The sequence below is a fragment of the Myxine glutinosa genome, chromosome 1, assembly GCF_964187855.1.
Source record: "Myxine glutinosa chromosome 1, kmMyxGlut1.1, whole genome shotgun sequence".
NCBI lineage: Eukaryota > Metazoa > Chordata > Myxini > Myxiniformes > Myxinidae > Myxine > Myxine glutinosa.
The window spans coordinates 366,239,533-366,256,488 of NC_136261.1; the positions used below are offsets into that span (position 1 = coordinate 366,239,533).

Consider the following 16,956-nt stretch of genomic DNA (forward strand, 5'->3'; position numbering starts at 1 on the left):
CACCTTCCGCAACGGCGGCTGGGTCGACAGGCTCCCCTGGGTCCTGCTGGGCCTCCGGACGGCGCCCAAGGAGGACCTGCGCGCATCCGCGGCGGAGTTGGTCTTCGGGCATCCGCTGCGGGTGCCGGGCGAGTTCCTCCCCGACTCCACGGCACCATGGTCCGCGGCACAGCAGCGCTCCGCTCTGCAGGAGACCGCCCAGAGGTTTGCCCCGGTGCCGACGGCACGCTACGGGCACCCACCGACGCACGTTGCCCCGGAGCTTCGCACGGCGGAGTACGTCTTCATCCGCCACGATGCCCATCGGACACCACTGCGGCCCCCGTACGACGGGCCTTTCCGCGTGCTGGAGACCGGGGTGAAGCACTTCACCCTGGACATCGGCGGTACTCCTGACCATGTTTCTGTGGACCGCCTCAAGCCGGCCCACCTCGACGTGGACCATCCACCACCGGTGGCCCGACCCCCACGTCGGGGCCGCCCCCCTGCGGGCGGACCCCCGGCACCGCCCAGCCCCGCCGCCACGCCGCCCCCCGGTCCTGCACCCATCCCAGGGGCAGCCAGAGGCATCCCAGATGGCATCCCTGCATCCCAGACGCCGCCAGTCGCCAGGGGGCGCTTCGGCCGGGTCATCCGTTTGCCCCGCAAACTGACCCTTCAGGTGCGCGGGGATTCTGGGGGGGCGCGTGTGGCGGACACGAAAGCACTGACGTGGTGACATCACCCCGCACACTAAGTGGGGGTGGGCCACGCCCTGGAGAGAGGCGTGGCCTCACGATATACACGGTGCGCGCAGCCCTGAGCAGCTCAGTATTACAGTGAGCTCTTGAATAAAGACTCTTACAAATTACCGCGTTGTCCGCTTCCTCCTTGCTCACAAGCAGCGCGCGTAATACCGCGCTTTACCTCCACGCATGGCTTGCAGACTTCCTTTCTTCCTTACCAGAAAGGAAGTCTGCAAGCCGTGCGTGGAGGTTTCCATTTTCTTCTTCTTCTTCCCGACAGCCATAATTAATATGTGATAACTGATAAATGATGGAATAAAATCGCCGTTTTGGGGGGGGCGGGGTAGGGGTAGGGGTGGGTGTCTGTGGACCTTGAGGCTCTTCGGATCTACATTTGAGGCTTTGTTGTGTTGTTAAATAACAGTTAACACAAGGTGGGTCATCCTTCTGACATCGGCAAAATGTGTACCAGCGTACTGGAAATGGGGCACTGCACTCCTGGCATACTCCTGTTATGTACACCCACACTGTTGTTGAAACGTGCATTTCATACTTCAAATGTTATTTGTACTTTTCGTACTCAATATTTAACATCTACAGACATGCAAACTACTACCACAATGCACAGTGGTTGGTACTGTATATGAACAAGCTTGGAATGGCGCTCCTCCTTCTGACTCCCCATTTATTTGTCCTTATTTCCCTCTTCCTCGTTCTCTGTAGTCGCTACTAACACAATAAATTATTTGGTGAATTCGTCCCGAAAGTATCGAGTAAAAGTGAAAACGACAGCTCGGACAACATTTGCTCGAGTACCATGATGGTATTGTTTCCATGGAGATGGCCATGTTGCTAAGCGTTGCCAAGCAAACCGTTCCGTTAGAGCCAAGGGAAAGCGAGCTGCTTGCTAACGGAACACACAAGTATTGCCGGCCACATGTGCAGACTTGTATTTTGATGTCGGTGTATATTTTTAAAGTATTTTAAAAGCAAACTGATGCATTATAACTAAACAATTTTAACTATTCAATTTAAGTAATTGTTTTGAAGGAAAAAAAAATTATATTTTCAATATTGCATAGATTTCCCACAAAGCACTGCAGTTTAAAGATGGCGGCTTCCAGGAATGAAGGTGGGTCTTGTGTCTGTGCGAAACTTACCACGTGGTATTAAATTAAACAAAAATATCTAAACTTTTATTGATTGCTTGAAATAGATAGTTTTGTTGAAAAATGGTGGCTAAAGACTAAATTGATTTGACTTTTTGTTAAAAGGGGATTATATTAATTGTGGATTAAGTGAGTGTTATTTATGCTTTTGCTTGCCATGGCCATGGTAAAATGTGCGCACAGTATTTCATTTACCACTCATTTTGGGATCTTGTAGTGACTTTTTAAAACTTTATGTGATGGTGGATTAGATATGGCGATGACGTCACGGCAGACATTTTTTTTGTAGGTTTCGTGAATCTGAATAGGGGAAAATGTTGAACGTGATTATTATTATTAGCGTGATTGGGCAATTTTAAAGTTTGAGTTTGTTAGATGACTGAATGTTAAATTCGTGGACGGATAAGAAACTTGCTGTTAGTGACGTCATCCAGGACACAACCAACAGGCATGAATAACGAATCGTGTTAAATGAGGTGGTGTAAAAGAGGGTGCTTCACAAATGCATCAACGGCGGTGAAATTTCGATTCGATGTAAAAAAAAAAATTCTACGGCCTTTAAAAGCTTTCTCTTATTGCAATGGAATTGTATATTTTGAACACTGCAGAACACAAATCGCCTTTTTTCACTTCCAAAAAGCTTCATTTTTATAGCAGTGCTTGCGAAATTATCCGCCGTCTCGACCAATAAAATTCGCCCTCCGCGCTCTCAGGGCGGGGTAACCACGGCGACTCAGACAAGATGGCGGCGCCCAGGGATGCAAAGGCCAAGCCAACTTTGGCCAAAAGAAAAAGAAAATTCTGTTTAGTGCATCTTTTCCCCAAACATAGTTGTAGAATCGTCAGTTTCTCGGAGAGGAGTTGGCAGAAGGTTTGTGAATGCGCAAACGAATGGATAAAGCTCGATGGCGACGAAAACCGCATCTCGGCAGAGCATGGTCGGCTCTGGACTGTTCCGTTTGAACCATCGGTTTTGTATGGTTACCATCAGGCCTGTTATTCAAGGTTCACGAACAAAACCAGTATAGAACGTGCTCGGAAACGCAAAGCAAAGCTTGAAATGACCCTTCCCATGTCCTTTTCATCAAGAGTGGGTGGGGTAAGGTGTTCCATGAATTCTGTGGTTTATACTGTTTATATATTTTGTTTTATTGTCAGCATTGCATTGATGTGAGCCTTGAACGTTGATTTACTTGTATTCAGAAAGACCGAGGGGGATAGTTACCACCGCCACCAAAGGTGGATGGAGGTTATGTTTTCACCCCCTGTCTGTCCGTTTGTGGAAAAGAAAATCTCAAAAAGTTGTGGATGGATTCGGACGAAATTTGGCAGAGACGTAGCGTGTGTGACAAGGACGAAATTTGGCAGAGACGTAGCGTGTGTGACAAGGACGAAATGATTCGATTTTGGTGAAGATCCGGATTTGGATCCGGCTACTAGAATTTTTAAGTGATTCTTCACCATTGAAAGATGGGACCAAAACGAGATATAACATGATATTTCAAATAGTTGTGGACAAGTTATGAATAAACTAGGTTGATGAGTTGGTTAGGCGACAAGAACCAGCCGATTCGATTTTGGTTAAGGTCCGAATCCAGATCCGGCCTATCAGTGGGTTACAAAACATAAACTGTTCAGCCTGGCGGAGGTATGCGCTCTTCCGAGTGCTCTTCGAGCTTCACCCCTGTCTGTCTGTCTGTGAGCAGGATATCTCAAAAGGTTGTGGACGGTTTCGGATGAAACTTTGTGGACAGGTTGGGTGTGTGACGGTGACGAATTGAATCGATTTTGATGCAGATTTTGATGCAGATCTGGATCCAGATACGACAATTTTTAAGTGATTCTTCACCATTGAGAGATTGTGCCAAAAACGATACATAGCAGGATATCTCAAAAAGTTTTGGATGGATTCGGATGAAACTTGGTGGACAGGTTGGGTGCGTGACAGGGATGAAGCGGTTAGACTTTCGTCAAGATACAGATCCAGCCTATCGGTGGGATACAAAAGTTGGTGTTCAACCTGGTGGAGGTATGCACTCCACCTAGTAGCGTTGTATTTCCTTTATTAACTGAACTGGACTATGTCCAGTTGAGTTTTTGTCGACACCGTGTCCGTCGCCCGTCCGTCTGTCGTCTGTCTGTCATCTTTCAACAATTCGACGTCTACGCTCTAAAAGTCACAAATATTGAATAAATTTGATGAAACTTGTTACGCAGCATCTTTAAGACATAAACTAGTTTGGGATTGCATTTGGGCGTTGAACGCCCAAAAATGGGCGCGGCAGGGCGGCCATATTGAAAAACAATTTTTGTCATATTTTTAGCACATATAAACTATATCGTTTGTGGTTCTATAATGCATATTCTAACCATATTGATATAGAGCAGTTGCGTTCAGGTTCCCTGGAACCTCTAGTTTTTTTGGAGCAAAGCATTATCCGAGTTGACGTCAAGGCTGGTCTCCACTCCAGGCAGCTAAGCTGTATGAGCAATATGATTTGATTGGGGGGGGGGGGGGGGGGAGTTTGCCCTCCTACCATTGTACATGTAATATAGGGAAATGGTTATTTTGGTAAAATATTTGGTAAAATTTTTGGTAAATTTTTTTTTTTTAATTTGAGAATGGCTGAAGGGATCTTATTCAAACTTGGTACAGGTATGTATAATGATGTAAACATGAACTGATAACTTGTGAACCAGTGATGGGATTTTCACCCAACTTGGTATAATGATATAATCTGATGCAAAGATGAACTGTAAATATTTTGGAGTCAAGAGGTCATATGAAGTAAAATTTATGTTCCCATGCCAACTTGTGAACAAGTGATGGGATTTTGAACAAATTTGGTACAAGTATATATGATGCAAAGATTAACTGATTGGGTTATGGCCAACAAGAGGTCAAAGGTCAGAGGTCATGTCAGGTAGAAATGTGATTATCTCACCATGTATCCTTCTCCCCTCTCCTTGATATCACTCTCACCCTTTTTTTTTCTTCTTTTTTTTGTATACTGAATCGAGGCTCGTGAAAGAGCTAACATTTATTTCACAAACAAATCAACCAGACAAACAAAATATATAAAAAGAGGGAGCGGAAGACAAGATGGGGAGAGAAGGGGAAGCACACAAACACAACATTTGAGAGCAGGGAGAAGTGTGGGAGGGAGAGGGCTTGGGGGGAGGAGGCGTGGGAAGGTGGGGGGGGGGGGGGGGAGAGGTATAAAGCACAAGGGGACCAAGGACTTCCAGGACAGAAGTTGGTATTTAAAAAAAAAAAAAAAAAGGTAGCATTTTGGGTGAAATTAGTGGGGGTAGAAAAGATCAAGGTTTTGGATGGGGGAAGATAAGAGATGGTGGTGAACAGCTGTTTTAAAGACCTGGAGGGTGGAGTGGGATTGAAGAGAGTGAGGGAGTTTGTTCCAGAGGTGGGAGAAAAGAGGAATGAAAGAGTGAAGGTGAGCAGCAAGTCTTGATTTTGGCAGTTTAACCATAAGAGGGTTGCAGGCAGATCTTGTGCGACCTGTAGGAATATTTGGGGGACAGAGCCCAGAGAGAGCTGGGGGGGCAAGGCCAGAGAGGAGTCGGTAGAAGACGGAAAGACCACCAACCTGCCTGCGGTGAGTGAGTGAAAGGCCCTTGGAGTTAGCTTCATCGCGGGAGATTCCAATGATTCTGAACGCTTTGGTTTCAACAGCGTGAAGACGAGCTTGGTGTGAGGCAGGAGCACCAGACCAGAGGGGAGAGCAGTATTCCATAGAGCTGCGGATGAAAGCCCTTCATCCTTCCTTCTATTCTACTATTAGTGTTTCCACCTATCTATTTTGTTCCCTTCCATTCTGTTCAAGTGATTATCTCACTTTTTGCTGAACCGCATTGAGAGATTGTGAACTTTTAAAAGTGATTCTTCACCATTGATGTAGTAACGCTCCGTGGAGCAGCAGAAATCAAACCTGATTCATGACTATCATCAAACAAATGATAGTTCCATGTGTAAATTTTCCTTTGGCTGAAGCATTGTAGCTGATCACTCTCACAACGTTGTTAAATATTGTGTCATGTATGTAATAGAACCAAGTATCATTCATTACTTGTGTAATGTATATCATATATATATATATATACACACACACACACACACATCATAACTTGCATATCTTAATGGAGTTTCAGGTTGCTCTCCTGTGGGATTCAGAATATTCTTCTTTAATTTGATGTTAGGCCGAACTCAAGTTTTATGAATCCTTCTAAACTAAACCGTTCGAGCTTATTATTTGATTTGAACTGTACATACGGTTTTGGAAGTCTATTTTCTACCCCTCGAAGAAGTACATGGATGGTGCTGTAGTATATAAGCACCGTAATGTGAGGGGAAAATGTAGACTAAATGAGCATTACTGTTCATCCTCTCTGACATATATATATATATATGATGATTTATGTTTATCCGTTTTATATTTATTCCCTGCAGAAATTCTTTGAGGAACAGCAGTTTGAGGGTCTGCTCGTCGAGGGGAAACGGAAACGGACTGTGAAAGCACCAACTATTTTTTATCACATCAAACCTCGCAAGCCGAGCAAGTCTCTTAAAAAAAGAAGTTCTAAAAAGATTGCAACACAGAAATTTGTCAACAGAGCCATCTTGCCAAAACCGTCTTGCTTTGCTGCTCCGCCAGCTGATTTCTCATCGAGGGAACGTAAGTTTTCATTATTTGAGCTGACTTGCTTTGTCCTTTTTGACAATGTTCCTATTCTTTTGAACAACAAATGATAGATATGTAGGAATCTTCTTGACTGGCAGACTTTTTTCAGAAAAGACAAAAATGCTAAATAACAAGGAGTAGGCACAACGTGCATGTATCTGTTACATAATGTGGTGTGGTGTCTGTTTGCACATTCGTACGTTCAGCGCTTTCCCGTTTCCCAGCGGGCACTTCCAGCACTGTTTGAAAAGCTCCGCACGCTGGCAAAAATCAAGATTCAACCAGAAGGAGAACATGATACCAAACGAGATAAATTTTAAACATGTAAATACAACATGGAGATTGGTTTGTTTGTTACTTCCGCCACCAAAGGTGGATAGATGTTATGTTTTCACCCCTGTCTGTCTCTGTCTGGTTGTTTGTTTGTCTGGTTGTTTGTCTGTCTGTCTGTTTGTGAACAAGATATTTCAAAAAGTTATGGACGGATTCGGACGAAATTTGGCAGAGATGTAGCGTATGTGACGAGGACAAAATGATTAGATTTTGGTTAAGATCCGGATTCGGATCCGGCTACTAGAATTTTAAAAATGATTCTTCAACATTGAGAGATGGGGCCAGAAACAATACATAGCAGGATATCTCAAAAAGTTATGGATGGATTTGGACGAAACATGTTGGACAGGTTGTGTGTGTGTGTGACGAAGAATCGATTTGATTTTGGTGAAGATCTGGATCAGGATCCACTAGTATAATTTTTAAAGTGATTCTTCACCATTGAGTGATCTGTCCAACCAGGCGGAGGTATGCTCTCTACTGAGTGCCGTTCTCGTCATTAATTATAATCTAACATTCTGCACATGGCAACAAATGACGGCATCAAATCGCATCAAATGACGAGTTGTCGCCACTCAGTCCATGTGCAGCTCCAGTTTCCTGTGGTATATTGTAATCGCACATGATGGTTTGATGAAACTCCAAACACTCACTTTCATAATTTCATTGTTGGTCAAAACTGAGCTCAACTGTTTGAGTGCTGTTGGCCACGATCGTGGCCTCAGTCACTGTTCAACAATCTGTATCGTTGGTGCCTTTTTATGGGTTTGTTCTCATGGTTACCTCGTAAACAATACACACGTTTTAATCAGTTTGCCTGAAATAATATCGTATTTTCCTATTGCATACTGAATTTTTTTTTCAGAACTCAAACGGTTAAGTTCCATGTTGTAGTTTAATTAATACCCTACAATGCTACACAGTTCAACATTTATTTAAACATGATGATGAATTTTTTTCTGTGTAACGATAAAACCCGGTAATTTGAAAGTGGAGATATTATTTGAAGACGATTGTCAGAATGACTTGTGAAAAACTATAAACGCCAACCTTTTTATTTATAGACGCGGCCTATCCTCCATTTCCTCACCACGTGCTGCTCAGATTTTGTTTCATTCTTTCGGTAACCACACCTCTTTATGTACGCTAGAAATAGATTCTGCCATCCTGTTTTATATATGAAAAATATAAACATCATTGGATGAATTTAGTTCGATCTTCTCATGAAATCTTCATTATGTTGATTTCCCCGATTCATTTTTGCAACATCTTTTGATCGATAAGTTTTTGGAGTGCTGTGGACGTCGTTCTTTTGTTGAGGGGTTGGTTGTCTAAGCGATAACACAAGCGATTACTGAACAACAACAACAACAAAAAAAAGTTCAATGAACCTATTACTCCACGCAGTGTTCATGGGTATACTGGCAGTCCTACGGTTGTGTAAGCTCAACATACGTAAACTCAACTTTATGCAAGTGCCCATTGAAATATTTTTTTTTAATTCGAAATTGATCAATGCTTTACGTCTTGACATTGCTTTACATATGGCACAGTTAGGCACTACTTGTTTTCGCGCGTCTGTCTCACATGGTTATTCGTGGCCCAGCCTCCCTCCCACATCTGTTTCAGTCTCGTGTGGTTATCCGTGGCCCAGCCTCCCTCCCACATCTGTTTCAGTCTCGTGTGGTTACCCGCAGCCCAGCCTCCCTTATGCATCTGTTTCAGCCTCGTGTGGTTATCCGCAGCCCAGCTTCCCTTCCGCATCTGTTTTAGCCTTGTGTGGTTATCTGCAGCCCAGCCTCCCTTATGCATCTGTTTCAGCCTCGTGTGGTTATCCGCTGCCCAGCTTCCCTTCCGCATCTGTTTCAGCCTCGTGTGGTTATCCGTGGCCCAGCCTCCCCTCCCGCATCTGTTTCAGTCTCATGTGGTTAACCGCGGCCCGCCGGCCCAGCCTCCCTCCCGCATCTGTTTCAGTCTCGTGTGGTTATCCGTGGCCCAGCCTCCCTCCCGCATCTGTTTCAGTCTCGTGTGGTTATCCGTGGCCCAGCTTCCCTTCCGCATCTGTTTCAGCCTTGTGTGGTTATCTGCAGCCCAGCCTCCCTCCTGCATCTGTTCCAGCCTCGTGTGGTTATCCGCAGCCCAGCTTGCCTTTTTTTTAATATATATTTTTTATTTGTATACTGAATCGAGGCTCGTGAAAGAGCTAACATTTATTTCACAAACAAATCAACCAGACAAACAAAACATACAAAAAGAGGGAGCGGAAGACAAGATGGGGGGAGGAGGGGAAGCACACAAACACAACACCTGAGAGCAGGGAGAAGCGTGGGAGGGAGAGGGCCTGGGGGAAGGAGGCGTGGGAAGGGGGAGGGGGGGGGGGGGGGAGAGGTATAAAACACAAGGAGACCAAGGACTTCCAGGACAGAAGTTGGTATTTCAAAAAAGTGTAGGATTTGGGGTGAAATTAGCGGGGGTAGAAAAGATCCAGGTTTTGGATGGTGGAAGATAAGAGATGGTGGTGAACAGCTGTTTTAAAGACCTGGAGGGTGGAGTGGGATTGAAGAGAGTGAGGGAGTTTGTTCCAGAGGTGGGAGAAAAGAGGAATGAAGGAGTGAAGGTGAGCAGAAAGTCTTGATTTTGGCAGTTTAACCATAAGAGGGTTGCAGGCAGATCTTGTGCGACCTGTAGGAATATTTGCGGGACAGAGTCCAGAGAGAGCTGGGGGGGCAAGGCCAGAGAGGAATCGGTAGAAGACGGAAAGACCACCAACCTGCCTGCGGTGAGTGAGTGAAAGGCCCTTGGAGTTAGCTTCATCGCGGGAGATTTCAATGATTCTGAACGCTTTGGTTTCAACAGCGTGAAGACGAGCTAGGTGTGAGGCAGGAGCACCAGCCCAGAGGGGAGAGCAGTATTCCATTGAGCTGCGGATGAAAGCCTTGTATGTGGTGAGGAGCTCAGGTGTGCCAAGGAAGGACTTCGCACGATGGAGGATGCCCAGTTGGTGACTGGCTTTGGAGGCCAGATTTGAAATGTGGTTTTCCCAGGAAAGATCATGGCAGATAGGGAGACCCAAAAGTTTGAGTGACAGAACTTCTTGGAGAGGATTATTCAGAAAGTGGATGGGAGGGTTGTCCAGTCGGTCTTTTCGGAGAGACATCGTAAGAGTGTGAGATTTGTCAGGATTGAAAGACATGTTCCACTTGTTTGCCCAGTCTGTGATTTTGACCAGGTCTGCAGAGAGTGAGGAGGCTGCAGACTGCCGATCTGAGGGATGAGGAATGGAGCGACAGAGAGTAGAGTCGTCAGCAAAGAGATAGAGAGGATTTTCAAGAGAGTCAGAGAGATCTTTGATGAAGACCAGAAAAAGCACACGGCTCAGGACACTGCCTTGGGGAACTCCAGCCTGAACAAGAAGAGGAGATGAGAGAAACCCATTCAGGGCCACACGTTGACTCCGACGAGAGAGGAAGTCCGCCAGCCAAGCGTGGAGATTTCCAAGGATACCAAAGGAGGAGAGTTTGGTGAGCAGAGCGGGGTGCCAGACCGTATCGAAGGCACGTGATATGTCAAGGCAGACAGCTCTAATTTCCTGTTTGGCATTGAGGACCTCCATCCATTGTTGAGAAAGCAGAAGCAGCATGTCCAGAGTAGAGTGACCAGGTCTGAAACCAAATTGATGGTCAGAGATCAAGCCATTGGAGAAGAGGAAAGATTTCATATCTGAAGCAATGATGGATTCCATGACTTTGCTGATAATTGTGAGAAGGCTGATTGGTCTGTAGTTGCTAGGATCTGTTTTTGCACCTTTTTTGTGCAAAGCGGTGATGTTGGCTGATTTCCAAGCAGATGGCAGATGGTAGATGACCTTGAGCAAAAGAGAGGGTGAAGAGAACAGAGAGAGGGAGTGAAAGAGCAGAAGAACATGATTTTAGGACCCGTGGGCTGATGCCTTCAGGGCCAGTTGCAGAATCAGAGTAATCATTTCCCTTCCGCATCTGTTTCAGCCTCGTGTGGTAATCCGTAGCCCAGCCTCCCTTCCGCATCTGTTTCAGCCTCGTGTGGTTATCCGCAGCCCAGCTTCCCTTCCGCATCTGTTTCAGCCTCGTGTGGTTACCCGCGGCTCAGCCTCCCTCCCACATCTGTCTCTCATTCTCATGTTTACCCGCGGCCCAGCCTCCCTCCAGCATCTGTCTCTCATTCTCATGTTTACCCGCGGCCCAGCCTCCCTCCTGCATCCGTTTCAGTCTCATGTGGTTATCAATTCCTCCCTCCCGCATCAGCCCAGCCTCCCTCCCGCATCTGTTTCAGTCTTGTGTGGTTATCCGCAGCCCAGCTTCCCTTCCGCATCTGTTTCAGTCTCGTGTGGTTATCCGCAGCCCAGCCTCCCTCCCGCATCTGTTTCAGTCTCGTGTGGTTATCCGCAGCCCAGCTTCCCTCCCGCATCTGTTTCAGTCTCATGTGGTTATCCGCAGCCCAGCTTCCCTCCCGCATCTGTTTCAGTCTCATGTGGTTATCCGCAGCCCAGCTTCCTTTCCGCATCTGTTTCAGTCTCGTGTGGTTATCCGCAGCCCAACCTCCCTCCCACATCTGTCTCTCATTCTCATGTTTACCTACGGCCCAGCCTCCCTCCCACATCTGTCTCTCCTTCTCATGTTTACCCACGGCCCAGCCTCCCTCCCACATCTGTGTCTCATTCTCATGTTTACCCACGGCCCAGCCTCCCTCCCACATCTGTCTCTCCTTCTCATGTTTACCCACGGCCCAGCCTGCCTCCCACATGTCTCTCATTCTCATGTTTACCCACGGCCCAGCCTCCCTCCCACATCTGTCTCTCATTCTCATGTTTACCCGCGGCCCAGCCTTCCTCCCACATCTGTCTCTCATTCTCATGTTTATCCGCGGCCCAGCCTCCCTCCCACATCTGTCTCTCATTCTCATGTTTACCCACGGCCCAGCCTCCCTCCTACATCTGTCTTTCATTCTCATGTTTACCCGCGGCTCAGCCTCCCTCCCGCATCTGTCTCTCATTCTCATGTTTACCCGCGGCCCAGCCTCCCTCCCACATCTGTCTCTCATTCGCATGTTTACCCACGGCTCAGCCTCCCTCCCGCATCTGTCTCTCATTCTCATGTTTACCCGGGGCTCAGCCTCCCTCCCGCATCTGTCTCTCATTCTCATGTTTACCCACGGCCCAGCCTCCCTCCCACAACTGTGTCTCATTCTCATGGTTACCCGCGGCCCAGCCTCCCTCCCGCATCTGTCTCTCATTCTCATGTTTACCCGCGGCCCAGCCTCCCTCCCACATCTGTCTCTCATTCTCATGTTTAGCCGCGGCCCAGCCTCCCTCCCACATCTGTCTCTCATTCTCATGTTTACCCGCGGCTCAGCCTCCCTCTCGCATCTGTCTCTCATTCTCATGTTTACCCACGGCCCAGCCTCCCTCCTACATCTGTCTTTCATTCTCATGTTTACCCGCGGCTCAGCCTCCCTCCCACATCTGTCTCTCATTCTCATGTTTACCCGCGGCCCAGCCTTCCTCCCACATCTGTCTCTCATTCTCATGTTTACCCGCGGCCCAGCCTCCCTCCCACATCTGTCTCTCATTCTCATATTTACCCACGGCCCAGCCTCCCTCCTACATCTGTCTCTCATTCTCATGTTTATCCACGGCCCAGCCTCCCTCCCACATCTGTCTCATTCTCATGTTTACCCACGGCCCAGCCTCCCTCCCACATCTGGCTCATTCTCATGTTTACCCACGGCCCAGCCTCCCTCCCACATCTGTCTCTCATTCTCATGTTTACCCGCGGCCCAGCCTCCCTCCCACATCTGTCTCATTCTCATGTTTACCCGCGGCCCAGCCTCCCTCCCACATCTGTCTCTCATTCTCATGTTTACCCGCGGCCCAGCCTCCCTCCCACATCTGTCTCATTCTCATGTTTATCCACGGCCCAGCCTCCCTCCCACATCTGTCTCATTGTCATGTTTACCCGTGGCCCAGCCTCCCTCCCACATCTGTCTCATTCTCATGTTTACCCGTGGCCCAGCCTCCCTCCCACATCTGTCTCATTCTCGTGTTTACCTGTGGCCCAGCCTCCCTCCCACATCTGTTTCAGTCTCGTGTGGTTATCCGTGGCCCAGCCTCCCTCCCGCATCTGTTTCAGTCTCGTGTGGTTATCCGTGGCCCAGCCTCCCTCCCGCATCTGTTTCAGTCTCGTGTGGTTATCCACGGCCCAGCCTCCCTCCCACATCTGTCTCATTCTCATGTTTACCCGCGGCCCAGCCTCCCTCCCACATCTGTCTCTCATTCTCATGTTTACCCGCGGCCCAGCCTCCCTCCCACATCTGTCTCATTCTCATGTTTATCCACGGCCCAGCCTCCCTCCCACATCTGTCTCATTGTCATGTTTACCCGTGGCCCAGCCTCCCTCCCACATCTGTCTCATTCTCATGTTTACCCGCGACCCAGCCTCCCTCCCACATCTGTCTCATTCTCGTGTTTACCCGTGGCCCAGCCTCCCTCCCACATCTGTCTCATTCTCATGTTTATCCACGGCCCAGCCTCCCTCCCACATCTGTTTCAGTCTCGTGTGGTTATCCGCGGCCCAGCCTCCCTCCCGCATCTGTTTCAGTCTCGTGTGGTTATCGGCGGCCCAGCCTCCCTCCCACATCAGTCTCTCAGTCTCACGTATTTCAACGTTGTTTGAGCATTGCATAAATTCTGCCCTAACCTAACCGTTGCAATCATGAGAAGCAAGTACAAGAGTGATGTGAAAGGGCCTGGTGTTTCAAAGAAGTGCAAGATCATAACGCTTGAGGCAAACGACATAATGAAGTGTTGTGAGGGTGGTATGACTTTGAGTGCCATTGCATGTGATCTGAACATTGCAATGTCGATGATGAACTAATACCATTGTCGAGGACAATGACCGGATAAAGGAACACGCCAAAGGATCTGCCCCCACAAAATATACAATAATGATGAAGCAACAATCTTGCTTTATCTATGAAATGGAGAAATTGCTAACTCTGTGGATTGAAGATCAAAAGCAGCGGCGTTTGCATTTGAGCCTCACGCTGATCCAGGAGAGAGCGAAGCGTCTTTTTGAAGACTTGAAAGCAAAGAAAGGTGTGACTGGGGGTTCTTTTGTGGCGAGCCATGGGTTAGTGGTTTCAGCGCTTCAATACTGGTGCGAACAAACACAATGTTGAAGTGAGTGGTGAGGCTGCTCATACTGCTGGAAAGGCAGGCAAATTATTTCCAAAAGTGTTGGCTGAAATAATTGATGAGTGAGGGCGTGTTCAGGAACAAGTGTTTAATGTTGATAAGATGGGATTTTTAGCCGCGTCGCAGACGCTGCTCATAGAGTGCCCTCTGCTGTTGTTGTTGTTCTTCTCTCTTGTTGTTCTTCTTGTTGTTGTTGTTCTTGTTGTTGTTGTTCTTGCAGAGAAGACAAAACCTCAAAGCTCCACCCATTCTGGGAACCATAGCTCCACCCATTGTGGGAGAGGCTTCATATAAACAAATATCCACCATTTTATTAACTCGCACAGCTTTGAGGCCTGTTTTGGAGGCCCGTGGTGTCTTGCTCTCTCACACAGTTTTCTTTCAAATCAAATTCGATATATCATTTCATTTTTCACAGTCGCTAACATAGTTTTAGACTCGGTTGAAAAAAAACGTGAAGAAAATCCGATGAAAGTTGTCCTTTATAGAACGAAATGAATTCTCAAAGGCCTGTAACTTCAAGTCCATTGAGATATATATCTATCTATAATTCCAGTAATCTCTGTGTGTTTGTTTGTTTGTACGTTTGTACGTTTGTCTGTGACCGCTGTTTCTCGACAACCACGGGTCCGATATACTTTAAACTTGCCAGGTATATTGCTGGGGACCCGAGGATGTGCCTTTTCAAGGTTTCATATTAATCGGACAATTACTTACCGAGCTATGTCCAAAAAACGATTCAACCAATCAGAGAGCAGCGAGCTATCGCGTGTGCCGAACGTGGCGGACACACTCTGCCTCGGATGGCACATTTGAGAGCGTATTCATTTATTTCACGTTTGCAAACTATGTTGGCGCTATGTTGGCGTTAAACTATGTTTTAAAACTAATAAAAACCCCGGTGGGATTGTCACTGTACTCGCAAGCCGTTCGCCGTTCGCTTTGGCGTTGCGAATGGACCAAAACATTTCATGCACCAAACCATTTCATGTAAAGCGTTCGCCGTTCGCTTTGGCGTTGCGAATGGACCAAAACATTTCATGGACCAAACCATTTCATGTAAATAGAGGGGGGGATATAATTTTAGATATAGATATAGTACGGGCATGCCCTAGTTTTTTAAATCGCGGCATGGTCAGTCATACACCGCCCGAAATAACAGATGGGAAAATGCCGAGATATATTAAAAATTCGTCCATTTGATGACAATCGTCACGATGAAATATTTAATTTATACGTCGTCACAATAATGTGGAGAGGAGCATAGCTTCGTTCACGTGTCGCCACATACGGGAAAATGCCGAGATATATATATATTGTTTAAATCGCGGCATGCTCAGTCATACACCGCTCGAAATAACAGACGGGAAAATGCCGAGATATATATATTTTGTTTAAATCGCGGCATGCTCAGTCATACACCGCTCGAAATAACAGACGGGAAAATGCCGAGATATATATATTTTTTTAAAATCGCGGCATGGTCAGTCATACACCGCCTGAAATAGCAGACAGGAAAATGCCGAGATATATTTTTTTTAAATCGCGGCATGGTCAGTCATACACCGCCTGAAATAACAGACGGGAAAATGCCGAGATATATTAAAAATTCGTCGCCACACACGGGAAATTGCCGAGATATATTTTCACTTTGCACAAAAATAACATCAAGTAATCGAATCAATAGGAATGTCCTGTGCCGATAACATCAACGTTATAGGCACAGCTGCATCTAGGCATTGTGTAACATCGACGCGGCTTTTGTTTTAATTAAAACTTTTTGTACTTGTTTTGGAAAAAGATGCCATGTCGGACCTACATTGCAATGGGGGAGAAAACGATGCCTGGTTTCAAGGTAGGAAAAGACCGCCTAACGTTGTTGCTAGGAGGGATGGGGGTTGGGGGTAATTCAAAGGGAGATTTTAAGATTGTTGCGAGGAGGGATGGGGGTGGGGGGCAATGCAAAGGGGAATTTTAAGATTGTTGCTCGGAGGGATTGGGGTGGGGGGGGGTAATGCAAAGGGGGATTTTAAGATTGTTGCTCGGAGGGATTGGGGTGGGGGGTAATGCAAAGGGGGATTTTAAGATTGTTGCTAGGAGGGATGGGGGTGGGGGTAATGCATAGGGGGGGTTTTAAGATTTTTGCGAGGAGGGATGGCGGTGGGTGGTTATGCAAAGGGGGATTTTAAGATTGTTGCGAGGAGGGATGGGAGTGGGGGGTAATGCAAAGGGGGATTTTAAGATTGTTGCGAGGAGGGATGGGAGTGGGGGGTAATGCAAAGGGGGATTTTAAGATTGTTGCGAGGAGGGATTGGGGTGGGGGCCAATGCAATGGGGGATTTTAAGATTGTTGCGAGGAGGGATTGGGGTGGGGGGCAATGCAAAGGGGGATTTTAAGATTGTTGCGAAGAGGGATTGGGGTGGGAGGCAATGCAATGGGGGATTTTAAGATTGTTGCGAGGAGGGATGGGGGTGGGGGGCAATGCAATGGGAGTTTTTTAGATTGTTTCGAGGAGGGATTGGGGTGGGGGGCAATGCAAAGGGGGATTTTAAGATTGTTGCTCGGAGGGATTGGGTTGAGGGGTAATACAAAGGGGGATTTTAAGATTGTTGCGAGGAGGGATGGGGGTGGGGGGTAATTCAAAGGGAGATTTTAAGATTGTTGCGAGGAGGGATGGGGGTGGGGGGCAATGCAAAGGGAGATTTTAAGATTGTTGCGAGGAGGGATGGGGGTGGGGGGTAATTCAAAGGGAGATTTTAAGATTGTTGCTAGGAGGGATGGGGGTGGGGGGCAATGCAAA

At 47.1% G+C, this 16,956-nt stretch overlaps 1 protein-coding gene across 3 annotated transcripts in view; it reads left to right on the top strand.

Annotated features, from left to right (window-relative positions):
- Window positions 1-1,816: 1,816 nt before the first annotated feature.
- LOC137414834 (uncharacterized) overlaps window positions 1,817-16,956 on the top strand; it is a 72,117-nt gene continuing 56,977 nt past the window's right edge. Inside the window, exons 1-2 of one of the 3 annotated variants that reach the window (XM_068100385.2) lie at window positions 1,817-1,857; window positions 6,363-6,588. In XM_068100385.2, the coding sequence (XP_067956486.2) occupies window positions 1,852-1,857; window positions 6,363-6,588 (232 nt within the window). In that variant the 5' untranslated portion in view covers window positions 1,817-1,851. Of the gene's footprint in view, window positions 1,858-2,605; window positions 2,994-6,362; window positions 6,589-16,956 lie in introns of those variants that run through there. The other 2 variants (XM_068100370.2, XM_068100376.2) reach the window with 2 other exon arrangements.